The following is a 25,206-nucleotide window of genomic DNA, read 5'->3' as shown; positions in this document are numbered from 1 at the left end:
CTGGAATATCAAACCACCCTTGGACACTTAGAAAAAAAATTGATTTCCTGACTCCACCCCAGACCTATAGGATAAGATCCTCTCAAGGTGGAGTCTGGAATACATTTTTAAATCCCCAGGTGATAACGATGCAACCTACCTAGCACGGAAGGGCGTGGACTCATATGTAAGACTTAAAGGTGTCAAGTCTCATAGACGTCATGAAACCCAATCTGATGCAAGACTCTCAAGGCTGACATTTTGTTATTTCCCAACTTTCCTCTCCTACAGATTACAAATTATTATCTGCAGTAATTTATTAGCCTGGCAGGGACAGTCTACTAAGGAAAGCCACCTTTGCAGAAAAAAATGAAATCACTTCTTTCAAAACTACATAACAAAGTAAATTCACAGATTAAACTGTGACTTAAAAATACACATTTTGCTTTACAAAATATATAGTGAACTTATAATAGTATGTGATATACAACTAAGCTCTTTAAAGATATTTTTAGTAACTCAAAACACATTCCACTCAAAACCTACAGTGGAAGGCATAGTCCGAAAATAAAGACATTGGGCCAGGCCTGATGGCTCAAGCCTGTAATCCCACCACTTTGGGAGGCCAAGGTGGGCAGATCGCCTGAGGTGAGGAGCTAAAGGCCAGCTGGCCAACCTGGTGAAACCCTGTCTCTACTAAAAATATAAAAATTAGCTGAGTGTGGTGGTGAGTGCTTGTAATCCCAGCTACTTGGGAGACAGAGGGAGGAATCACTTGAACCCGGGAGGCAGAGGTTGCAGTGAGCTAAGATCATGCCACTGCACTCCAGCCTGGGTGACAGAGTGAGACTACGCCTAAAAAAACAAAACAAAAAAAAAAAAAAAAAAGGAAAAAAAAGAAAGAAAGAAAGAAAAGACATTGAAAAAAAGTGAATTCGGAGGCCTTTCACCTGTATCTTTTAGTCAGTCGCTGGTTGAACAATAAACACTGTATTTAATGGGGCATATAGAGCTCTTTTCAAATAAATGCCAATCTGTGTTCACTATCCTACTTAATCATTCTTTAATTTTTCCTGAAATCTTACCTTGAGGTGTTCCCTAACCTAATCCCTTCTGTTGATCCTGCACTAACGTGCAAACAGTTGGAGAGTTGATCAAAGATGAACAAGAAAAGCAAAATAATGAAAAAGTAACAAAAATCTGTAATTTTGAAAGAGGCAAGTGTTTGTGGAAATGTGTACAAGGTACTTGAATCAGAAAATGAAGGCAGAGGGGCAAAGTTTCCTCCAACATCACCTTTAAAAGCCTGAGAAATAATCGAGAATGAATGCCCATCCACTCCTAATATTCTGACTCTGACAAGAACGCTGAGGGAGTGCTGCTTTCTGTTGATTGCAGAAGTGGACCACAGCTGTGCCCAGATTGCTTTCAATTCCTCACCTCTCTTCTGGGTATCAATGACATTGAGTTGTTTGAAAATTGTAAGACTGAATGTCAGAAATGTTCTGACCTGATTTTCAAGGTGGAGAATTGACATTAGTATTTAATAAATGCACATGAGATACATTTTGAAACCCATCTGGGTCTGTTCAGAAGCAAGTTCATGGTTAATAATTTCATAGAGACTCTGCATTTGATAAGTAGTATATCAGGATCTCAGAGTTTAGGGTAAAAGGTGGACCCGATACTACCAGTTCTCACTAGTCTTTATTTGCAGTGATTGTCTATAAGGACTAGTGAGCTCATAGAAGAAAAGAAAAACTTAATTTAGCGACTTGAAATACATAAAGAAAATCAAACGTATTGTGTTGTATTTGGGCAAGTGACCTCAAGATCATTAACTTATCAGATATTTACAGGGTTTCTAGCATGTGACAGACACTCTGTCCAGCCTGGGATTCAGTGGTGAGCAGGGTCTCTGTTATCAGGGAGCTTACATTCTGGGCATATTACAGTGTACCTGAAATGCTACCAATGGTCTGATTATCTCATTCTGCTCGGAATTCTTAAGGCATGGACTTTACAGCCAAGTTGACCTGTACTTAGACCTGGACCTCACCTCTTGCTGAACATGTTAGCCTGGGTGCTTGTTCCACCTACTGTCTCTCCCCTCCTCCTGGTCCCCAGGGTGGGCATGTCTATCAACACAGCACCATGTTGGAATGGGAAATGACCTGGTCCCATGGTGTAGAGAGAGAAAGCTCACCCATGTCCTTCAGATGAGGAAGGCCAGTTTTTGAAGGAAAAAAACAACATTTTCCCTGCAAACTCCCTCTTAATCAACTTTCCAGCTTCAAGGATCCATCCAGAGAGGACCTCTTCAGGCTGATCCTAACCTTCACAGAGATAAGCAGGCCTGTTTCCTGTCTCATGAACTTTGACCAGAAAGCAAACTCACCTAACCATGAGAATCAGTCTGGCACTTGTAGAAGTACAGATTCTTGGACTCTATGCCTACTAAGTCAGAATCTTCAGAAATTTTTATTTTTAACAAGCAATATGGAGAAACACTATTTCAGGATCATAGTCCCGGACAAAATCTAATTAAGAGATGAAGCCAGGTGGCTTGTGAAACATAGGAGACATTTTTCTCCCAAGGTGCTAATAGAAATGGTAGTCATCTAATTTCTTTTAATGCCACCAGGATAAGCCTAAATTTTTTTTTTAATTAAAGGATATGAAGAAAGAGAAATGGCATGTGGTACGTACCTTGTTAAAACTGTCCCTGGTGCTTCAGTTTTCTCTGAGATTGAAACATTCCTGTCCTCTTAGATTTAAAAATATTTCTTTAGGCATCCTAGAATTTTACTAAGTCTAGATATTACATCAAAATTTTAGATAGTACTATTTTATTTTATGTATTTATTTATTTATTCATTTATTTTTTTTGAGATGGAGCTTTGCTCTTGTCGCCAAAACTTGAGTGCAATGGCACGATCTTGGCTCACTGCAACCTCCTCCTCCCAGGTTCAAGCATTTCTCCTGCTTCAGCCTCCCCAGTAGCTGGGATTACAGGAGACCACCACCAAACCTGGCTAATTTTTGTATTTTTAGTAGAAACAGGTTTTCACCATGTTGGCCAGACTGGTCTCGAACTCCTGACCTCAGGTGATCCACCCACCTTGGCCTCCCAAAGTGCTGGGATTACAGGTGTGAGCCACCATGCCCGGCCCTGCTATGAGCATCTTTATCCACACATATTTATGCTCTTATGCAATTATTTCCTTAGAATGAATTCACAGGAAATAGAAATACTATACTGTGAAATAGATACATATTTTTAAGGCTTTTGATGCATCCTGAAAATGTGTCTTTAGAAAATTCCTACTGAATTATACTTCTACCAATTGTGTATAAGAGCACTGGTTTCCCCTGGGAATTATCAAGTAGTTTTTCTAGCCATTCCAAATCATCCCAAAAGCACCTTCTAGCTGCAAGGCTTCATGTTAGGCACTGCCAGAAATGCAAAGAGGTAGAAGCTATGCAATGTTCTTCACCCAAAGAAAACCACAGCATTGTGGAAAGAAAGCTCATGGAGGAAGTACAGTGCACGGGAGAAGGTACGTGCTCCATCAGTGGGAGAAATGCAACATGCTACCGACGCTCAGATGGATGAGGGAGGAGCTTTGGCTGATACAGAAGTGGTCCATGTAGGAGCACAACCACTCAAGCTGGACCTTAATCTAGATGGAGATTGGGCAGCATTCTTGGTGAAGTTATGTATGAAGATGTGTGGACAGAAAATGCCAAAGTATGCCCACGCCATGGTAAAGAAGCCAGCTTGCCTGGAGTATGTGAAACACATAAATCACTCTAAGAGGCAGGATGAGAACTGGATCATGGAAGGCCCTGCACCCCAAGCTGAGGACTTGATAGATAATGGGTATCCAGAAGCAATTTAGAATCCTGAGAATGATAAAATCAATATTGTGGCATAAATTTGGCAAGACATGTTCAAATAAGAAGAGAGAAAAGGCTAGAAAACCTCTTCAGAGGTGAAAGCCACAGAAAGATGAGGGCAGTGAGAATGGAAACAAAGAGTAGGGAGGAAAACTGTTGCCAACCGTAGCCAGCCAGGTGAGGGCCTGACCAGTGGTGGGGGTGGAAGACTAAGGGTGAGGACGGAGCCAGATGACTTTGTGGTTTCGAACCTGAATCATTGGTAAGTGGAGAGAGACAGATGGACTGGCAGACAACAGACAGAGAGAGAGACAGACAGACAGAGGAGTCTCAACCTCAGGGAGAGGTTTGGGGAGGAAATACTCATAGTTTGTCTAGAAAGAGAGAGAGGGAGAAGGAAGGGAGGGAGAGTGAGAGGAAGGAGAAAAGACAAGAAAAGAAAAAGGAAAGGAAGGTAGAAGGAAGGAAGGAAGGAAGGAGGGAGGGAAGGAAGGAAGGAAGGAAGGAAGGAAGGAAGGAAGGAAGGAAGGACGGACGGATGGGGGAGAGAGACAAAACAGAAAACACCCATTTTTTCAAGCTGATGTTTTCACCCACACTGGATCATTGGCAGGCAGGTTTCACCAAACAGAAAGTGCGGCTGATTTTTATGGTAGGGCAGGGAGGAGGGGCAAGTCAAGTCAGGCCTAGACGAATCAGCTCTGCCAAGCTGAGCAGAATGGTGGTGGCAGGAAGAGGCAAGTGGCAAGGGCAAGCCCTGCCCTGGGAGCCCTGAGGGTGGAAACTGAGGAAATGGTATCATTTCAACAAGTGAAACAGCATCCGGGCCAAATGGGACTGCACCCAACATGCCAAACCCAGGGAGCCAAGAAACGAGGTGACAAAAGAGGGTGGAGGCAAGCACTGTGACCTCCTCAGACTTGGCTGCATTGAAGGAGACAGACACCACGTGCCCTTTCTACTTGCGTTTGACAACATGCCCAGGGAATGCCACAGAACTGCTGCAAAACAGGACAAAGAGCCTCTGCTGTTACAGAGGGCGGTGCAGGGGGACACAGGGATGCCCTGTGTGTTTTTCAGGGAGAAAGACGTGCGTCACCCTTTGGCTTGAGATGTGAAGCAATTGCTGCCAAATAATTCAGGTGAGATGGGATGTTCATTAATTCAGAAGTTTTTCCAGGACTACGCGACTTGATAAACAGTTCTACCCCCAAAATTGGGCTAAGATTGATGTGGAAAAATTTCTGGAGTAATTCACATAAGAAAAGAGAGAAATGTGTAAAAACATGGTTTTGGTGAACAATGTTAGAAATAAATTGGCCGGGCGAGGTGGCCCGTGGCCGTAATCCCACCATTTTGGGAGGCCGAGGCAGGTGGATCACTTGAGGTCAGGAGTTCAAGACCAGCCTGGCCAACATGGCAAAATCCCATCTCTACTAAAAATACAAAAATTAGCCGGGCAGGGTGGCACATGCCTGTGATCCCAGCTACTCGGGAAGCTGAGGCAAGAGAATCGCTTGAACCTGGGAGGCAGAGGTTGCAGTGAGCTGAGATCGTGCCACTATACTCTAGCCTGGGCAGCAGACGGAGACTCCATCTCCAAAAAAAAATAGTGTATGAATACATGCAATAAATCCCAAAGGACCCAGCATGAGCCCCCATTTGCTCTTCATGGCTCCTTAGTCTTTAGGTCCTTTGTGTACATGGATCTGCTTCTAAATTTCAACTCTCAGTACTAAGCAGGTCTTTTCCTCCCTGGATTTAAGCCTGTGAAGCACTAAGCCCATTGTGGCCTGAGTCTGAATGAATCTACATTCAATACTTTCCTCATCACCTGGAACTTAGGTGAATTTCTTCAAATTAAGAATTTAAACTTTAATTCACCTAAATTTAAGATTTTAGATTATTGAATTTTAACAATCGCTTAAAATTATTGTTTTTTCAGGTGAAGGGAGGGGGGCCAGAAACAAGAAAAATGAAAAAAAAATGTACACCAGCTTTTCCAACTTGTGAGCATTTCTTGCTAGAAGTGCCTTGATGTCAACAACGAAAGGAATACACATTGTGTTGTACTATTCTGGAGAATGGGCAGGATTTTCTGTAACTACATCATTGTATCGTATTTATTCCTAGACATAGTTTATTTGTTTTAATTGAGTCAGAGCCACAGAAAGAACACAAATTCGAAGAATCACCAGACTCGAGGAATGTCAATGATGCTGTGTGCTAATGCAATCCCCAAATCACAGTTTGAATGCATATTCAAGTTTTCCTAACTTGAGTTGGCCCCGGCTGGAGTCTTGACACTGGGTAAGCTCAGTGAAGAAAATTTTATAATCTTAGGGGTTCTAACTTATGAGCTACCCTTTTAGTCAGAGTAGAGCAAGGCCTAGTGCAACAGTCTTCCACAGACCTATGTTGTCTCCAAAAACTAAGACTACACTCTTGGGCCGGGCACGGTGGCTCACACCTATAATTCCAGCACTTTGGGAGGCCATGGCAGATGGATCACTTGAGGTCAGGAGTTCGAGACCAGTCTGGCCAACGTGGTGAAATCCCATTTCTACTAAAAATACAAAAATTAGCCAGACGTGGTGATGCGTGCCTGTAATCCCAGCTGCTGGGGAGGCTGAGGCAGGAGAATCGTTTGAACCTGGGAAGTGGAGGTTGCAGTGAGCCAAGATCGCACCACTGCACTCCAGCCTGGGTGACAGAGGGAGACTCTGTCTCAACAACAACAACACAAAAGCCATGGCACTGAGAATTTATATAGGGAAAGAATGTAAGGTGAGAGGAGAAGAATCTTTAGACTTGAAGTGTAAAGATGCTTGGTGTTTAAAGGTCAGGCAAAAGAGGTCAAACCAGTAAAGGAAAATAAAAAAATAACAAAGTGATTGGAAACTGCACTCCAGCCTGGCTGATGGAGCGAGACTCTATCTCAAAAAATAAATAAATAAATAAATAAAGACTACACTCTTGGACAGGTTTAATCAGACCTGTCTTCCTTACCCTATCCAGAGTCCTTTGTAAGCCAAGGGGAAGATGGAGGCTTTGTTTCTGAGAGAAAGGCAGGAAATTGTGTCAGGCTCTACACAGATATGAAGTTCTCCATCCCCACTCTCTGTCCCTTTTCCCAACTTTATTGTCCTCACATTTCATACATTTATTTGGTGGTATGTGTTGTGTGTCCCCACTTCTAAACCATGAGGCACATGAAAGCAGCAAGGTTGTCTTGTTTATCCCCAGTGACCGCCGCAGCACCTGGCACATAGTAAGTGTTCAATAAACATCTCTTGGTTGAATGAATAAATGAGTGAATGAGTGGAAAACATTACTTTTATCCAATAAACTGTGAAGAGATGTAGCAAGAAAAAGAAGTACCACAGCATGATATATGTCTGGCACTGCTAGGGAAGAAGGTGTCCACATCACAATTGAAGTTTACTCCTTGGAAAAACAAACTTTTTATTTGGAAGCCTTTTTGATCCAAAAAAAAAAAAAAAGTCTAAAATGCTCTAATACTTTGATGGTACCTTCTAGAACAGCAGAGCAAACCGATGTACAAGAAGATTGCAAATAAACAGCCCCAAGGCTGAGCATCAGGCACCGGAAGTGCTGCTGTCTCCTTGACACAAAAATATCTTTTGCCAGAGGCCAGGAGGGAGCCCTGAGACCAACTCTAGACTCCGTTGTATCTCTAAAGACTGTGTGACCTTGAGTAAGTTTCTTAATTCTCCTGAGCCTTGGTTTCTTTATCCAAGAACAGGCATAAAAATAGAGTTCAGAGCTCATATTCCAATGAGGTACATTGGCAATCTTAGCAGGTAATATTAACATACAAATGCTTAAATAATCTAAATATTATTAATAACATGATTACTACCCAAATCTCTGCATTCATCTTTTCTTTCTCGTACTGCTAGTGCTTCCATCCCAATTCTCCTTTGTGCCTCCAACTCAACTCCACAATGCCCCCCATGACCTTCAATGGAAACTTTTTTCTGTTGTAAAGCAACTTCTCTGTCCTTCCATCTTCCACTTCTCCATCTCCCAGCTTCATCTGAAATCTGATTTTATGGCAAGAACACTACTTCTCCCTGGGGTCTTCTCAAGATGAAGGGGCTCCTCTCTCACTCCTCTCCCACCACATGGCCAGGAATGGGTAGAGACCAGTATTCTTGTGCTTCCATTATGGCACTTTCTCATTCCTACACACCTTTCCCGTCATCTTCTTTGAAGCATATGGATGTCATTAGACCATCCACTTCCCCTCCCGCTGGCTGTCAGTTAATGGCCTTGATCAGTTCTTCAGCTCAGTGTTCCCTTTCATTCCTGTTGATGACATCAGTGCCCTTGCATAGTAAATTCCAATCCAACCCAGCCTCTATTTCTAAGTAGGGCCAAAGAACATGCTAAACACCACAGGAATGCAATTAACAAAACCCACAAGGTGGGAAACCACAGAACAAATGTCTTGGTTTCTCCAAAGCATAAATTGCAAAGGAAAAGGAAAGGAGATGGGGGGTGGTGGTGAGGAGCTCTCAGATTAAAAGTAAAAAAAAAAAACAAGCCAAACAAATGAAGTGTGTGGACCTCTTTTGGATCTTCATTTACACCTTCATCTACATCTTTATATCTTCATTTAAAGAAAAGATGGATGCAAATAATGTTTTTTAAAACAATTTTTTTTTAAAGCAAGCAGGGAAATTTGAACACTGACTGGACATTGGGTGATATTAGAGAATTAGTGTTGATTTTTAAATCCATATGAGTGAAACTGTATGTTTTTTAAAGTTCATATATATATGTATATATATGTACATATATAGAGAGAGAGGGAGAAATACTTATAAACAAAATAATTTAATATCTAGAAATTGCTTCAAAGTAATCCAGGGGGATAGATGGGAAGAAGTGCATTGGGTGGTGTAGATGTAACAAGATTGGCCATTAGTCAGTTGAATCCAGATGATGGATACATGGGGGCTTTTGATATGATTCTCTCCACTTTTGTATTTTCCATAATAAAAAGTGGAGGGAAGCAGGGCATGGTGGCTCATGCCTGTAATCCCAGCTCTTTGGGAGGCTGAGGCAGGAGGATGCTTGAGCCCAGGAGTTCAAGACCAGCCTGGGCAACATAGTGAGACCCCATCTCTATTTTTTTTTTTTTAAAGGAAAAAGTAGAGGGAAAATCAATGGGAATGACTCATCCATCCTGGTAGCCTTCCAATCATCACCCTGCTACCCCACCACTTGAGTTGCACACCCATAGTCACACACTTGGACTTTGGCTCCTGGAGCTGCTCCAGCCCCTCCGGCCCTCCCATTCTCCTGCTCTTTGACCACATTGAGGTCTTTTATCTGAGGGCCTCCCCATATTCTCTCAGTGTCTCAGATACCTTTGGACCTCATCTCCTGTCTCTAGTCTAGACTGCATGGTTCAGCACTTTAACCCCTCTCTGTACCTCTATCATTGACTCTCTTGCCCTCTTGTCCTTGTACTGTGCCTAGGTGCAAAGCCTGACCCTAAATTAGTCCAACTAGTCACCACTGTCTATTCTTACACCCAAACTGCAGCAGGCCACCTGGTGTGTGCCAATGGAAATCACAGCAGCTTAGTTATCTCCAACCTCAGTGAACCCCAACACTGTGGAACAACTTTGAGTGTACCCTGTGTCCTCTACTGACTATCTCAAAGCTTATCCTTTCATGTCAAAGCTCACTCATCACTCTCAAAAGGTGACTAGTCTTTCACCAAGAAAAGCAAGACCACCAGATTCAAAGTCTGTCAACTTCATCCCAAATTGCAAAATTCTCCCCACCTACTCCCACTCTTTCTTGAGTGAACTTTGTTCCAAAGGAAGAGATGACTCAACTGAACTGTGTTCTGGAAACCTGCCTTTTGAGAGAAGTTGAGGTACCATTTGTTACTCTTTCAGAATCTTCAACTCTTTATAATATCTTCAATCTCTCTCTCATTCTCTCTCTCTCTCTCTCTCTCCTCTCCCTGACTCTTTCAAGACTTTTCCATCTAAAGATAAAAGGCTCCCCTTCTAGCTTTTATTTCCTCTTACCTTCGTTGCCAAACTACTTGTCACCATTCATTCTTCAACCCACTGTCATTGGGATTCTCTCTCCTACACTACCTCACTGAATACTCCTACAGTTACCAATGACCTACAGATTGCCAGGGGCAAGATATTATTCCATCCTTATCTTACTTACCTCTTAAGATGACACTAATGGAAAGGACCAGGGAGGCACCGAAGAACTTAGAGACAACTCTGAGAATACAGCAAGTCAAATCCACACATAGGGCCTATGGCTATGGCCAGACATCAGCAGTCTTACACAAGAGACTTTTGGAAAATATATGACCAAAAACCTCAGAATCATTCAGATAGTTAGAGTGTATTTAGGAGACAGGACTAGACTCTTACATAAACTAGCAGTGGTTCTCAAGAAGACTGTACAAACAGAAAGGGCTACTTAGCCCAGGGGAGAGCAAAGGCATCCTGTGGTGTCACCTCGGAGAGTCAAGGGGCTTGATGAAAGTTTAAAGGAGACCTTCACCATATCACTATTGCTTGAACCTAAGAATGAGAGTGAATTCATGTACTATACATGGCATTAAAAATAAGTTCAGAGACAGAAGATTCTATTAAAAGAAGTCAAAAACCAAAAAGTACATGCTGGATAGTTCCATATACATGAAATCAAGAAAAGGCAAATTAATCTATTGTGAAACAGGCCAGAACAGCTGCTACCCTTGGGTTGTACAAATGGACGGGAACATGAGAGCGCCTTCCTCTGCTGTGTTGAAAACATTTACTGTCTTGAAGGAGGCAGGGTTGTTTCACAGGTAGATGCATATGCAAAAATTTATTAAGCTGCACAATTAGGAATTGTGTATCTGGGCCAGGTGCAGGGGCTCACACCTGTAGTGCCAACACTTTGGGAGGCCGAGTTGGGCAGATCATGAGGTCATGAGTTCGAGACCAGCCTGACCAACATGGAGAAACCCTGTCTCTACTAAAAATACAAAAGTTAGCCAGGCATGGTGGTGGATGCCTGTAATCCCAGCTACTCAGGAGGCTGAGGCAGGAGAATTGCTTGAACCCAGGAGGCAGAAGGTGCAGTGCAGTGAGTCAAGATCATGCCACTGCACTTCAGCCTGGGTGGCAGAGCAAGAGTCCATCTCAAAAAAAAAAAAAAGATTTGTGTATCTTACTGCATATAAATTATACTTCAATTAAACAATAAATAGAAAGGCTTTTTTCCAAAATGAAAAAAAAAAAGAGAGAGAGAGAGAGCTGTGAATTGGGAGTGGCATCCCTAATCCAAGATCATATTTAATCCAGTGAAAACTAGAGCATTAAATATTCAAATTACATAGCTGAGGCCCTGCCCTATGATCCCAGCTTTAACAAACCAGCTTTGTGATTCCAATTTGACTGCTCAGGTAGCTTGCTTCCCTAATCTAGCCATGTGCTCATGTCCATATACTTGACACTTGGATGCTTTCATTGTTGATTAATAAATTGGCATTCCAGCCTGGAGATTTCAGTCTTCAGAAACTCACTTAATACTTATTAGTCGTCCTGGCCTCAAAAGATTCAGACAGCTTCAGAGTGCTAACAAAATTTTCTCCTTTCCTGTCTCTACAAGCCCTACCTGCTGAGGCCTTCCAGCAACGAGACAAATCTGCTGCCGCCCGGCAATGCCTTGCTTTGGCTGTGCTGTTCCAACAGTGACTGATGGGGAGGAGAGAAGGGGTGTCTGGGATAAGTCCCAGGCTTCACAATCCCACCTCTACTGCCTTTCTTTTTTTTTTTTTTTTTGCCGTGGCTGTGACTGAGGTTCACCATTTCTCAGCCTCCTCATTGCAGCTGTCGCTGGTACCTCTGCTTTCCATCCACCCCACCTCCCTTTCCTCTGCCGTGCAGAAACAACATGTATTTTGACCTTTACAGTGGTTTCCCAAGGGCTCCATGGTCAAGCCCAAACCACCTCAAGTAGTTGAGGTAACAGTTTTACTTAATCTGCAGCTACTCCACCCCTGCCCCCACTTGCATACACTCCTCTTCATCCAGTATTGCTCAATGGTGGCGTGATTGGCATTTGGGGCGGGACAATTCTTCATTGTGCAGAACCATCCGTTGCATTCTAGTGAGTTTAGCAACCCTGGCTCCTACCCACTGAATGCTTCTTGTACTCACCCTCAGACATTGTGACAACTACACATGCCCGCAGGTATTTCCAAACACTTCCTGCTGTCCCTTTTCCAACTGGCTACTTCCTACTGATTCTTCATACCACTAGTATTGGGCTGAATCTTGTGAAATTGTCACCTTCTCAGGTCAATGACATCAAATATTGGCTATTTAATATGATTCAACTGCATAGTACCTTCTTCTGGAAGCCCTCAGGTACGATGCCCAATGACTTTCCTTATTAAAGTGCTTACCACCCAGTGTTGTAAAAGCTGCTTTACTCATTCCTGCCTCTGGCCACATTGCTGAGCCTTAATTATCTAGCAGCAAGTTACTAAGTTTTAAGTCACTTCTTCTCTCTAGCACTTGGCACAGTGCCCAGCACATACTAAACCTATGTGTGATGATGAATCAACACCCAGGATGTTGAGCATACTTTCCCCGATGATTCAATGTTGCTGGTCCTGAGGATGCAGACGCCCTTGGAGACTATTGAGCCACTTACTCTTTTTTGGCTCCACATCAAATGACCCACCACTGCCCTACTTTATGGATTTATGTGTCTTGATTTTGCGTCATATCATCAGCGTGCCTGCCTCCAGTGATCTTGTGTGTCCTTTGGAATCCGAGGCACTCTGTGAACCTTGGTGCATGAATGTAGTGATAGTAACTACTGGTTCCGAGTCTTTTCATCCTATTGCTGGGCTCTTACCAGGTTTCACACGTTTGAGGGCTCCCCGCTGGTTAGCAAGGCAGCCACGAAGAACTCTCTGAATAGTCATTTTCCTTTCGGAAACTGCTTAAAGATGACTCGGGAGGACTTTTAAATGGAGAAATGTTCGTATGCTGAGATCCTGGCTGGTGACAGAAGGATGGAAGAAGTGATTCCTGAAGGTATATTCTAAATGATTGTTGTGTCCCTGTAGTCAAAAGGTGTATGGGCATGGTTTCTTATTTTAAACAGTTTTTTTTAAATCAATAAACATTGGGTTATAAATCTCAGATATAGGATGTTTTTCAACTTTTAACCTGGACGACTTTGAATTAAAGAAAAAAAAGAACAACTGTTCCATTATAATTCATGTAAAATCAAGTCCAGGGCCATGAGGGGCCGAGATAAAGGGAACAACTAGAAGTAAGTGGAGGATATTATTTCTCAGAAAATTGTTATATTTTCTGTGCCTGGAAATGGTTTCAATACACATCATAAAAATGATATAAAACTCAATCAACAGAACTTTTTGTTTCTTTTTTTATTTTCAATATGTCTTATTAACATTTTTCTTATTTTATAATGTAATTACAACAATTTAGGAGACAAAACAATATAAACAAAAGAATGTTAAATAGTTTTTTTAAAAAAAAATAGCTTGTTGCTTGCAAGAAAGTCCATATAATCTTGTTCCCCACCCCCCAAACATAATTTTATACTTTGCACTAAACCAAAATAGCTTATGGAAAATTAGTATTAAATAGCTAAACACAGAAAACCTACAGCTATAAATAACATAAAATACAGTTTAACTTTAATGTGATGCTTAAACAAAGCAAACTATGATGCAATATGAATCAACTTCATTAATTGGACAAGACCAGTGAGGTGCAAATTAGATAAGCACTAAACCCTCCATGATGTGCAAGTGAAACCTCCAACCCCAGCAAGGTTCTTTCTGTTCTTGGGCTATGTCCAATTCCATTCCAGAAAAGCCACAGTTTTTACATGTTCTTGACTTTTTTGCTGTAAAATGAAAAAGAAGAAAAGTGTAAGTAATGACAAGGTGACTGCATGGTGGGAATGACTTTGGTACCTAAAGGTTGCTTCATCTGCCCTTAATCTCAACTCGGTATGTCAAGCAGCTCTGAGTTCAGATGAGGAAATTGAGGTTTAGAGAGGATGGCCCTTGCCCAACCTAACTCAGCTCATTAATGACAGAAACAGGCTATGGACACTTACCTTGTGTCTCCAAGTTCAGTATCTATGGCACGCTGGTGTAAGGTGCCTTCTGTCCATTGATAAAGTGTTACTGTCTATTATTGTCAGTGTAAATCAGAACCATTGATCTCTGTTTAACTAATGTTCATTTTTCAGTTTTTAACAAACAACCAAATGCCGGATTGCCTTTAAATTATATAAATAGTAGGCATCTTTGTAAGAAGAATCGGGCAGCTAGTAACTATCAAATGCATAGAGAAGTCTAATATATCACGTAAGAAATCACTAAATTAAAATAATAATAACAATGATGATGATCTGTAAGTGGAAAAATGCATTCTTTGTTTTTGTGGTCCAACTCAAATTTTCCCTTTAAAAATTCCACAATAGTTAAACTAAAGAATCCCAGAAAACCTACGGCCCACCCCTTTGCACACTCCTCTTTCCTCAAACATTTGCAGAGGCTAAATGTCAGTGTAACATACCTGAGGAGACGCACAATAAATTTCACCCAGGTCTTTTTTGGATTTGCGCACACAGACAAGTTTTTCTTTGTGTGAAAGCTGAAAAATCAGAAAATTTGATTTGTGCTTAACGAGCTTTTAAATGGGTTTTTCATAGAACATACAATGGAAATTTTATATTCTAGCTGATTACACACTAAACATTTCAGTTGACGAGGTAAAATAAAATGCAAAAAAATGCTTCTGATGAAGATTAATGCAAAATCAAAGTGATTCTCCCTTTCTCTGCAATGTAACAAATAATAGTATAATGGCAGGAAGATAAAGTCCCAGAATTGTCATATAATTTTGCTATTGGTGGTTACACAGAATATGTATGTATCTGATCAATAACTTGTATAATTCCAAAATATAATATCCTATATAAATCAAGAAAATTATATGTGATAGTATAATTAGTCTGAGATTTTACTTTTGGTCTCAAGCATTTTCTGGTAGATGCTCATTTCGAAATATGTATCTTCCATATTTTCCTAACATATCACTTTAATAGCCTTAGAAAGTGATTCTTGCCCTATACTAGTTCCTTTTGACCAAAAAATCAGAAGAAAAAAAAAAAGTTTTTGCCTTATTCCAGTCCTGTTTAAAGTGAACTTTGAAGTAGATATGTACTAAGACAAAGCTATCTCTGCCACATCATTTCTTTCTCTTTAAAATAATATCCTACGTTCAAAACATCAGTAATTTCTGAATGAAACTCTAAAAAGGCAAACATTTTTAAAACTGAAGTTTCTAGGTATTCCAGATACAATTGAATTAAAATCAATTAGTAACTTACATGACAGCATCAATGTCACAGCCTTCATTGGCCAGCTGCCGTGTGAAGCCCACAATAAATTTAGGATGAAGGATACGGTCTGTGTATCGAAGACAGCAGTCAAAGTTGCTTGCTGCTAAAAAAAAGTGAAAGGTATTGGGTCCACATGAATAAACTTATCCTGTGATTGGTATTATAAAACTACCTTAAGTTGTGAAAAATCTAGTGAATCTCATGTATATGATGAATAAACCACTTAGTGGAAGAGTTGCAATGTCTTCAAAACCTTTGTAAGGTCATTGAGAACCAATCTAACATAGTTTACAGTTCTTTGAAAAAACAGTTTGTGTGCTGAGAAGTTTTGGTTCAATAATAGAATTGAGAAACCTATGACTTCTCATAAGTGGGATATCTTTAGTAAGAAATACAAATTGACAATATTTCATTTCAGTTCACTATAATCATTCAAGATTATGAGCAGCCCCTTCCCTACTGCTTGAAGGAACCCTTATGTAGATAAACTTCCAAAAGCAGAAAATGAATAAATTCACAGATTTTAATCTATTATCTGGCTACTAAGTATTGAGAAATAGAGCTACAAAGGGAAATATGATTTATAGGAGTGAAAACACTTTGAAATTGTCCTATTAATTAATAGGAATGTTTAATTTTGTTCATTAAAGTTCAACATGTGGTTGGGCATGGTGGCTCACACTTGTAATCCCAGCACTTTGGGAGGCCAAGGAGGAAGGATTGCTTGCCTCCAGGAGTTCGAGACCAGCCTGGGCAACATAGTGAAACCCTGTCTCTACAAAAAAAAAAAATGTAAAAAAATTAGCCAGGTGAGTGGCATATGGCCATGGTCCCTGTTATTCAAGAGGCTGAGACTGGAGGTTCACTTGACTCCAGGAGGCTGAGGCTGCAGTGAGCAGTAATCATGCCACTGCACTCTGGCCTAGGTGATGAAGTGAGACCCTGCTTCAAAAAAAAAAAAAAAAAAAAGGGTGGGGGGAGGGGGGAGGGACAGCATTAGGAGATATACCTAATGATAAATGACGAGTTAATGGGTGCAGCAAACCAACATGGCACATGGATACATATGTAACAAACCTGCACATTGTGCACATGTACCCTAAAACCTAAAGTATAATAATAAAATAAAATAAAAAAATTCGATATGCGTTTTTAGGAATGCACCTGTTGCTAAAAGTGTTGTGTGACTATTGAGCAATAAAGCAATACTTGGACATTCCCCTGAGTCAGATTACAACATGCTGTAAGGTAAGGGATTAATGTTATTTCAAAGTTGGCAGGCAATGTCCCCCATGCCTTGTGGGGATGTTGATGTCAGGTATTATAATCTACTTCTAAAGGATGAGTTTTGAACTTTACCAAAACTATTAAGTTGGGAGGTAAGAAAGTTGGGGACGTGGGAGGATTCTTCACATTTCAAAATGGCCCCATCTACTGGTAACATTACACGCTTTATATTACTCCCAGAAACAGCACTTTGGCTTTGTCCTGAAGTTTAGGGGTCTCTAAGAGCCCACCACTCCCCAAATCTGCTGAGATTGACAGCAGGGAGGAAAGCCTGATCCGCAGCAGTAACTCTTCTCTCCTGCACTCCACAATGGGCTGACAACTTCCATCACTACCTCTTGTATACTTTCTAACAGTTTTCCATCCCTTAGGGACCCCCCAGTTGAGCTCAAGGCTTAAAGGAAAATGAAAATACTCTTTCTTCTGTGCTAGCAGAAAGAGCGATACTTACCTTCTGATTCGCTGCAGAGGAGGAGTAGCAGCACTGACATCAAAGCAGCCAGGAGCAAACTCTTGGTACAGCACATGGCTTTTAGCTCAAAGAACAGATCTGCTCAGTGTTGAGTACCCAGTTCTTTGGGAGTGCTGTTATGTTCTGACAGCAGCCTGGGATGGCCCTATTTATAGCAAATATTGGGAATGTACACAGAAGGCGTGTTGCCACATGGGGTTTTCCCCATTGATCAACTGGCCCCATCATGTCATCACAAAAAAAACCCGCAAGGAAAACTTCCTGCTTTTTCCTCATATTGGGAAGATGCGAAGGTCAGGGTGGGGGACAGGAAGTTGAGAAGGGGAGAATCCTGTTAAATTCTTTGTATTTGCAAACAGCAAAAGCAGCTCAGCCCTGTGGCCCAGAAAAGACTTTCATGCAGTTTTAACTTAATCATTTTTGTGTCTGAAAATAGAAGGATTAACAGCAATACAAAGGTCAGCCCCACACAGGAACATTCCAGCACTCCTATTGTTACACCCTATTTGCTTTCCAGAGCCAGTCAAGGAGGAGGCGGAGGAGGAGGAGGTGGGATGCCAGGCATACTCTGATGCACATTTACCATCGCGCGGTTGATGTTCAGCTGTCCTGAAGAAGACCCTGAGGTGCTAGACTAACATTCAGAGCAAGTACTATAACAGTGCTACAGTACTGTCCACAGTTAGAGTGGAAAATATCAGACTTTAAGTAAGGCTCAAACCTCAGCTTCACCTTGATTTAATGTCAACTCTTCTAAGAATCTTATACATTCACATGGCTTTAATCAATATTGCAGCTCAGAAAATAATCCTTACCCGCCTTTAACTCTTCATGATGATGTACTAATATAGCTCAATATACAGCCTCAGAATTGTTGAAGAAAAAAAACCTATCAGCAGTAGCTAGTCAGCAAAACAAATGTCAAATAATAGTACTAATGATGATAATGTAATATGAATCCATAACCTAAGGCAGTATAAGAACTCTCCACTAGACCCAAATAGGTTGAAAGTAAAAGGATCAAAAAAAAAAAAAGTATACCAAACAGTAAACAAAAGAGAACTGGAGTTGGTGTTGCCTATATCAGACAAAATAGATTTTTTTTAATGTTACTGGAAATAAAGAGGGACTTTCATGGTGACACAAAATTAACCCATTGGGAAGATATAAAACCTACAACTGTATATATACCTAACAGTAGCACCCCAAACTACAGAAAGCAAAAACTGACAGGATTGAAGGGAAGAATAGGAAATTTTATTTTATTTTTTTATTATTTTTTTGGGGGACAGAATTTTGCTCTTGTTGCCCAGGCTGGGGTGCAGTGGCACCATCTAGGCTCACTGCAACCTCCGCCTCCTGGGTTCAAGCGATTCTCCTGCCTCAGCCTCCTGAGTAGCTGGGACTACAGGCACGTGCCACCACGCCCAGCGAATTTTTGTATTTTTAGTAGAGACGTGGTTTCACCATGTTGGCCAGGCTGAACTCCTGACATCATTACAGGCATGAGCCACCGTGCCCAGCAGAATAGGAAATTTAACAATAAAAGTTGACAGCTTTGATACCACATTTTCACTAATTAATAAAATTTAAGCAGAAGATCCGCAAGAAAATAGAAGACTTGAACAACACTATAAGCCAAGTAGACTTAGCAGGCATCTAAGGACTACTCCATTCAACATCAACAGAATAGTTGCACGTGGAATGTTCTCTAGGATAAAGCATATGGTAGGTTATGGAACGAGTCTCAATAAATGTAAAACGACTGAAATCACATAAAGCATACATTCAAACCACAATGGAATTAAATCAGAAATCAGTAACAGACAGAAAGGAAACCACATATTCCTAAATAACAGATGTGTCTGACCGGGAGTGGTGGCTCACGCCTATAATCCTAGCATTTTGGGAGGCTGAGGTGGGTGGATCGCCTGAGGTCAGGAGTTCGAGACCAGACTGGCCAAATAGTGAAACCCTGTCTCTACTAAAAATACAAATATTACCCGGGTGTAGTAGTCCATGCCTGTAATCCCAGCTACTTGGGAGGCTGAGGCAGGAGAATCTCATGAGCCCAGGAGGCAGAGGTTACAGCAAGCCGAGATCATGCTACGGCCCTCTAACCTGGCCAACAGAGACTCCATCTTAAAGGCAAAAACAACAACAACAATGTGTCAAAAAAACAAAAGTCACTAGAGAAAGTAGAAAAAAACTTTGAAATGAAAAAAAAAATCCGCAACATATCAAAACTTATGGGATGTAGCAAAAGCAGTCCTCAGAAGGAAACTTACAGCTGTAAACACTTACATTAAAAAAAAAAAAAAGAAATATCTCAAAACAATAACCCAACCTTCTACCTTAAGAAACTAGAGAAAAGCAGAGGAAGCTAAACCCAAGGCATGCAGAAGGAGGGAAATGAAGATTAGAGCAGGAATAAATAAAACAGAGAATGCAAAAACAATAGAGGAAATCAACGAATGCGAAAGTTAGTTCTTTGAGAAGATCAATGAAACTAATAAGCCTTGACTAGACCAAACCAAACAAAGGAAAGGGAGGTTAAAAAAAAAAAAAAAAACTGTATGCCAATAAAATTACTATGCCGACAGCACAGTAAAAAGATCATACACCATAACCAAGTGGGATTTATTCCAGGAAATGTAATACAACAAATCAATCAAATAAAAAATAAAAATGATTCGAAAAGCAACTGACAAAATCCAACACCTTGTCATGAGAAAAACACTCAACTAACTAGGAACAGTTGAGAACTTTCTCAACCTGATAAAAGTCATCTATGACCACCTCACAGCTGATATGAACATAGACGAAAGACACAAATTATTGACCCTGATTCAAGAAGAAAATAGAAAATTTGGGATGGGTGTGGTGGCTCATGCCTGTAATCCCAGCACTTTGGGAGGCCGAGGTGGGAGGAGCACGAGGTCAGGAGATCCAGACCATCCTGGCTAACACGGTGAAATCCTGTCTCTACTAAAAATGCAAAAAATTAGACGGGCATGGTGGCGGACACCTGTGGTCCCAGCTACTAGGGAGGCTGAGGCAGGAGAATGGTGTGAACCCGGGAGGTGGAGGTTGCAGTGAACCGAGATTGTGTCATTGCACTCCAGCCTGGGCAACAGAGCGAGACTCCATCTCAAAAAAAGAAAAAAAGAAAATAGAAAATTTGAATAGAACTATAACAAGTAAAGATATCAAATTGATAACCAAATATTTTTCACAAATAAAACCTTAGAACCAGATTAATTCACTGGTTAATTCTACAAAACATTCAAATGAGAATTAATACCAGTTCTTCACAAACTTCTTCCAAGTGTAGAAGAGAAGGGAACACTTTTCAACTTCTTCTATGAGGACAGTATTATCCTGACACCAAAATAAGATAAACAAATCACAAGAAAAGAAAACAACAGACCAATATATCCCTTCCAAATACAAACACAAAAACAAAACAACATAGTAAAAGCACCATACACCATAACAAGTGGGATTTATTCCAGGAAGTGTAATACTACAAATTAATTGAATAAAAATAAAAACTATATGAAAAATAACTAACAGGCCAGGTGCGGTGGCTCACGCCTGTAATCCCAGCACTTTGGGATGCCGAGGCGGGCGTATCACCTGAGGTCAGGCATTCGAGACCAGCCTCAACATGGAGAAACCTCGTCTCTACTAAAAATACAAAATTAGCCAGGCGTGGTGGTGCATGCCTGTAATCCCAGCTACTTGGGAGGCTGAGGCAGGAGAATTGCTTGAACCCGGGAGGCAGAGGTTGCAGTGAGCCGAGATTGCGCCATTGCACTCCAGCCTGGGCAACAAGAGCGAAACTCTGTCTCAAAAAAAAAAAAAAGGAAAAGAAAAAAGAAAAGTAACAAAATCCAGCACCTTCTCATTACAAGAACACTCAACAAACTAGGAATAGTAGAGAACGTCTCAACCTGATAAAGGTCATCTATGACCGTCTCATAGCTGATAGCATACTCAGTGTTGAAAGACTTACTGCCTCTTCCCTGAGATCAAGGACAAGACAAGGATGTTCAGTCTCACCACTTCTATTCAACACAATTTCCTTCTTTCTTTCTTTCTTTTTCTTTCTTTCTTTCTTTCTTTCTTTCTTTCTTTCTTTCTTTCTTTCTTTCTTTCTTTCTTTCTTTTTTGAGATGGAGTTTCACTTTTGTTGCCCAGGCTGGAGTGCAATGGCGCAATCTCGGCTCACTGCAACCTCTGCCTCCCAGGTTCAGCCAATTCTCCTGCCTCAGCCTCCCAAGTAGTTGGGACTACAATCATGCACCATCACACCTTGCTAATTTTGTATTTTTAGTAGAGACAAGGTGTCGCCATGTTGGCCAGTCTGGTCTTGAACTTCTGACCTCAGGTGCTCCTCCCACCTCAGACTCCCAAAGTGTTGAGATTACAGGTGTTAGTCACCACACCCGGCCTACTTAACACAATTTCTATTAAAATCCTGGCTGGCTTCTTTGTAGAAATGGAAAAGCCAATACTCAAATTCATGTGGAATTGCAAGGGACCTTGAATTGACAAAACAATCCCAAAAAGGAAGGATAAAGTTGGAGGACTCACACTTTCTGATTTCAAAATTTACTAAAAAACCACACTAATCAAGACGTGAAAATTGCATGAGTGTTCACATCAATGGCATACAATTGAGAAATAAGCCCCCACGTCTATGGTCAACTGATTTTGTGTTACGGTGGCAAGACCATTCAATGGGGGAAGAACAGTCTTTTCAACAAATAGTGCTGGAACTACTGGATATTCACATGCAAAGGAATAAAGTTAGACCGTTACTTCACACTATATATAAAAATTAATTCAAAATGGATCATAGATCTCAATATAAGAGTTAAAAACGTGAAATTCTTAGAAGAAAACACAGGAGAAAACCTTCACGACCTTGGGTTGGGCAATGACTTGTTAGATACAACACCAAAAGCTCAAATGACAAAATTAAAAATTAACGAACTGGACCAAATCAAAACTAAACATTTTTATGCTTCAAAGGACACTATAAAGAATATGAAAAGAAAACGCATAGAAAGGAAGGGAAAAATTTGCAAATCATATATATGATAAGGGACGTTTACTTGTATAGAGAATATATAAAGAACTCTTACAACTCAATAAGAAGAAGATGAGTGACCCAATTAAAAAATGAGGAAAACAACTGAATAGACATTTCTCCAAAGAAGATAAATAAATGTCCAACAAGCACATAAAAAGGTGCTCAAAATTTTTAGTAGGCCGGGCGCGGTGGATCAAGCCTGTAATCCCAGCACTTTGGGAGGCCGAGGCGGGCGGATCACGAGGTCGGGAGATCGAGACCATCCTGACTAACACGGTGAAACCCCATCTCTACTAAAAATACAAAAAATTAGCCGGGCGTGTTGGCAGGCACCTGTAGTTCCAGCTACGAAGGAGGCTGAGGCAGGAGAATGGCGTGAACCTGGGAGGCGGAGCTTGCAGTGAGCTGAGATCGCGCCACTGCACTCCAGCCTGGGGGACAGAGAAAGACTCCGTCTCAAAAAAAAAAAAAAAAAAAAAAAATTTAGTAAGTAGGAAAATGCAAATCAAAACCATCATGACATACCACTTCACATCCATTAGGATAGCTATAATCTCAAAGACAAATAATAAGTGTTGGCAATGATGTAGAGAAATTGGAATCCTCGTATGTTGTTGATGGAAATAAAAAAATGGTGCAGTCATTTTGGAAGACACTTTGACAATTCCTCAAATAGTTAATTAGAGAGTTACTATATGACCCAGCAATTCTACTCCCAGGTTTACACCCAACAGAAATGAAAATATATGTCCACACAAAAATTTGTACATGAATGTTTGTAGCAGCATTATTCATAATAGCCAAAAAAAGTAGTAGCAGCCCAAAAGTTATAAACTGATATATAAATAAATTAAACGTGGCAAATCAATACTATGAGATATTATTCAGCAATAAAGTACCGATAGAAACTACAAAATGAAGCTGGGCATGGTGGCTCACACCTGTAATCCCAGCACTTTGGGAGGCCAAGGTGGATGGATCACTTGAGGTCAGGAGTTTGAGACCAGCCTGGCCAACATGGCAAAACCCCATCTCTACTAAAAATACAAAAATTAGCCAGGGGTGGTGGCGTGCACCTGTAATCTCAGCTACTTGGGAAGCTGAGGCAGGAGAATTGCTTGAACCTGGGAGGTGGAGGTTGCAGTGAGCCAAGATCATGCCACTGTACTCCAGCCTGGGTGACAGAGTGGGACTCTTTCTCAAAAAAATAAAAAATAAAAAATAAAGAAAAGAAAAGAAAAAAGAAACTACAAAATGGATGAACCTTGAAAACACTGTGCTGAGTGGAAAAGCCAAGCACAAAAGACCACACATTGTCTGATTCCATTTACATAAAATGTTCAGAAATGGTGAATCTATGGAGAGGAGAAGTAGAATAGTGACTGCCTAGGACTGGCTTGGGGTGTCCGGGGAAGGGAAGGGGATTGGGGAGTGACTGCTAAGGGGTATGTGGCTTGTTTTTTATTTTTTATTTATAAACACATATGGTTGATGGTTGCACAACCCTATGAATATACTAAAAACACACTGAATTGTTTACGTAAAGAGGGTCATTTTGGGAGGGCGTGGTGGCTCACGCCTGTAATCCCAGCACTTTGGGAGGCCGAGGCGGGTGGATCACGAGGTCGGGAGATCGAGACCATCCTGCCTAACATGGTGAAACCCCGTCTCTACTAAAAATACAAAAATTAGCCGGGTGTGGTGGCAGGCGCCTGTAGTCCAGCTACGAAGGAAGGAGGCTGAGGCAGGAGAATGGCATGAACCCGGGAGGCAGAGCTTGCAGTGAGCCGAGATTGCACCACTGCACTCCAGCCTGGGGGACAGAGCCAGACTCCGTCTCAAAAAAAAAAAAGGGGGGGGTCATTTTATGGTATGTCAATTATATTTCAATAAAGCTGATAACAAAACAAAACAAAACAAAAAAGGAACTCTCCATGTACCTACATCTTAACACGCACCCCAGCCCATGGATGCTTTTTCTTTCTTTACGACTACTCTTGGTTCCCTGTAGTCTGTGTTCATTTCTCCTTCCTCCATTCCTGTTGTCTCCTCTTCTCCTCCCTCTCTCTCATGTCTTAATCACAGATTTCTTTTCTTCTCCATTTAATAGCCATAAATAAACTATTTTTAGTATCTTTATATTGACTAGAATTGTATTTCCTTGTGCTTATTTTGATCGATGTACCATTTCATATTTGTCCCTTTAAAACTTTCTAAAATGTGGATGGGTGAGGTGGCTCATGCCTCTAATCCCAGCACTTTGGCAGGTCGAGGCGGGTGGATCCCTAGAGCTCAAGAGTTTGAGACCAGCCTGGGCAACATGGCAAAACCCTTTCTTTACAAAAATTAGCCAGGCCTGGTGGCACATGCCTTTTGTTTCTGGCTACTTGGGAGGCTGAAGTGGGAGGATTGCTCTAGCTTGGGAGATAGAGGTTGCAGTGAGCCATGATAACGCCACTGAACTCTAGTCTGGGTGGCAGAGTGAGACCCCATCTCAAAAAATAATAATAATAATTTTAAAAAAAACTTTCTAAAATGTGACTTAAATTGTTTGGGAGTTTTTTTGGTCAGTGAATAAATGTGTTAAATGAGATTAACATTACAAAATTATTTCAAACCTAATTTATTAGAATGCTATTTATTGCACTGGAACTTATTATTCAGCCATTCTTCCGAAATATCTCAGATACATCCTAATGAGTACTAATTCCTGCATGTAGCAGAGTCACAGTGTCTTACTCTTTCTTTTTTTCAGAAAAGATATGACAAGTATCTTATGTGGAAGCTACTTAATACTAGAACATAGTATCTTTTTTTTTTTTTTTTATGAGACGGAGTCTTGCTCTGTCGCCTAGGCTGGAATGCAGTGGTGCGATCTCGGCTCACTGCAACTTCCTCCCCGGTTCAAGCAATTCCCCTGTCTCAGTCTCCTGAGTAGCTGGGATTACAGGCGCCTGCCACAACGCCTGGCTAATTTTTGTATTTTTAGTAGAGATGAGGTTTCACC

At 41.0% G+C, this 25,206-nt stretch overlaps 1 protein-coding gene across 2 annotated transcripts; it reads right to left on the bottom strand.

Annotated features, from left to right (window-relative positions):
- Positions 1-13,330: 13,330 nt before the first annotated feature.
- Positions 13,331-17,239, bottom strand: CCL20 (C-C motif chemokine ligand 20). Of its 2 annotated transcripts, none has more exons than XM_055287869.2 (4): positions 17,078-17,239; positions 15,328-15,442; positions 14,511-14,588; positions 13,331-13,830 (listed from the first exon to the last, which is right to left on the bottom strand). In XM_055287869.2, exons 1-4 carry the CDS (start codon positions 17,151-17,153, stop codon positions 13,809-13,811), a joined length of 291 nt encoding a protein of 96 aa, XP_055143844.1. In that variant the 5' UTR covers positions 17,154-17,239; the 3' UTR covers positions 13,331-13,808. The 2 variants fall into 2 exon arrangements, with proteins under 2 accessions (XP_055143844.1, XP_055143845.1); XM_055287870.2 differs by having other exon boundaries at positions 15,328-15,439; positions 17,078-17,223.
- Positions 17,240-25,206: the final 7,967 nt, after the last annotated feature.

The sequence above is a fragment of the Symphalangus syndactylus genome, chromosome 8 (genome assembly GCF_028878055.3).
Source record: "Symphalangus syndactylus isolate Jambi chromosome 8, NHGRI_mSymSyn1-v2.1_pri, whole genome shotgun sequence".
NCBI lineage: Eukaryota > Metazoa > Chordata > Mammalia > Primates > Hylobatidae > Symphalangus > Symphalangus syndactylus.
This window is presented reverse-complemented; position numbering and strand designations above follow the sequence as displayed.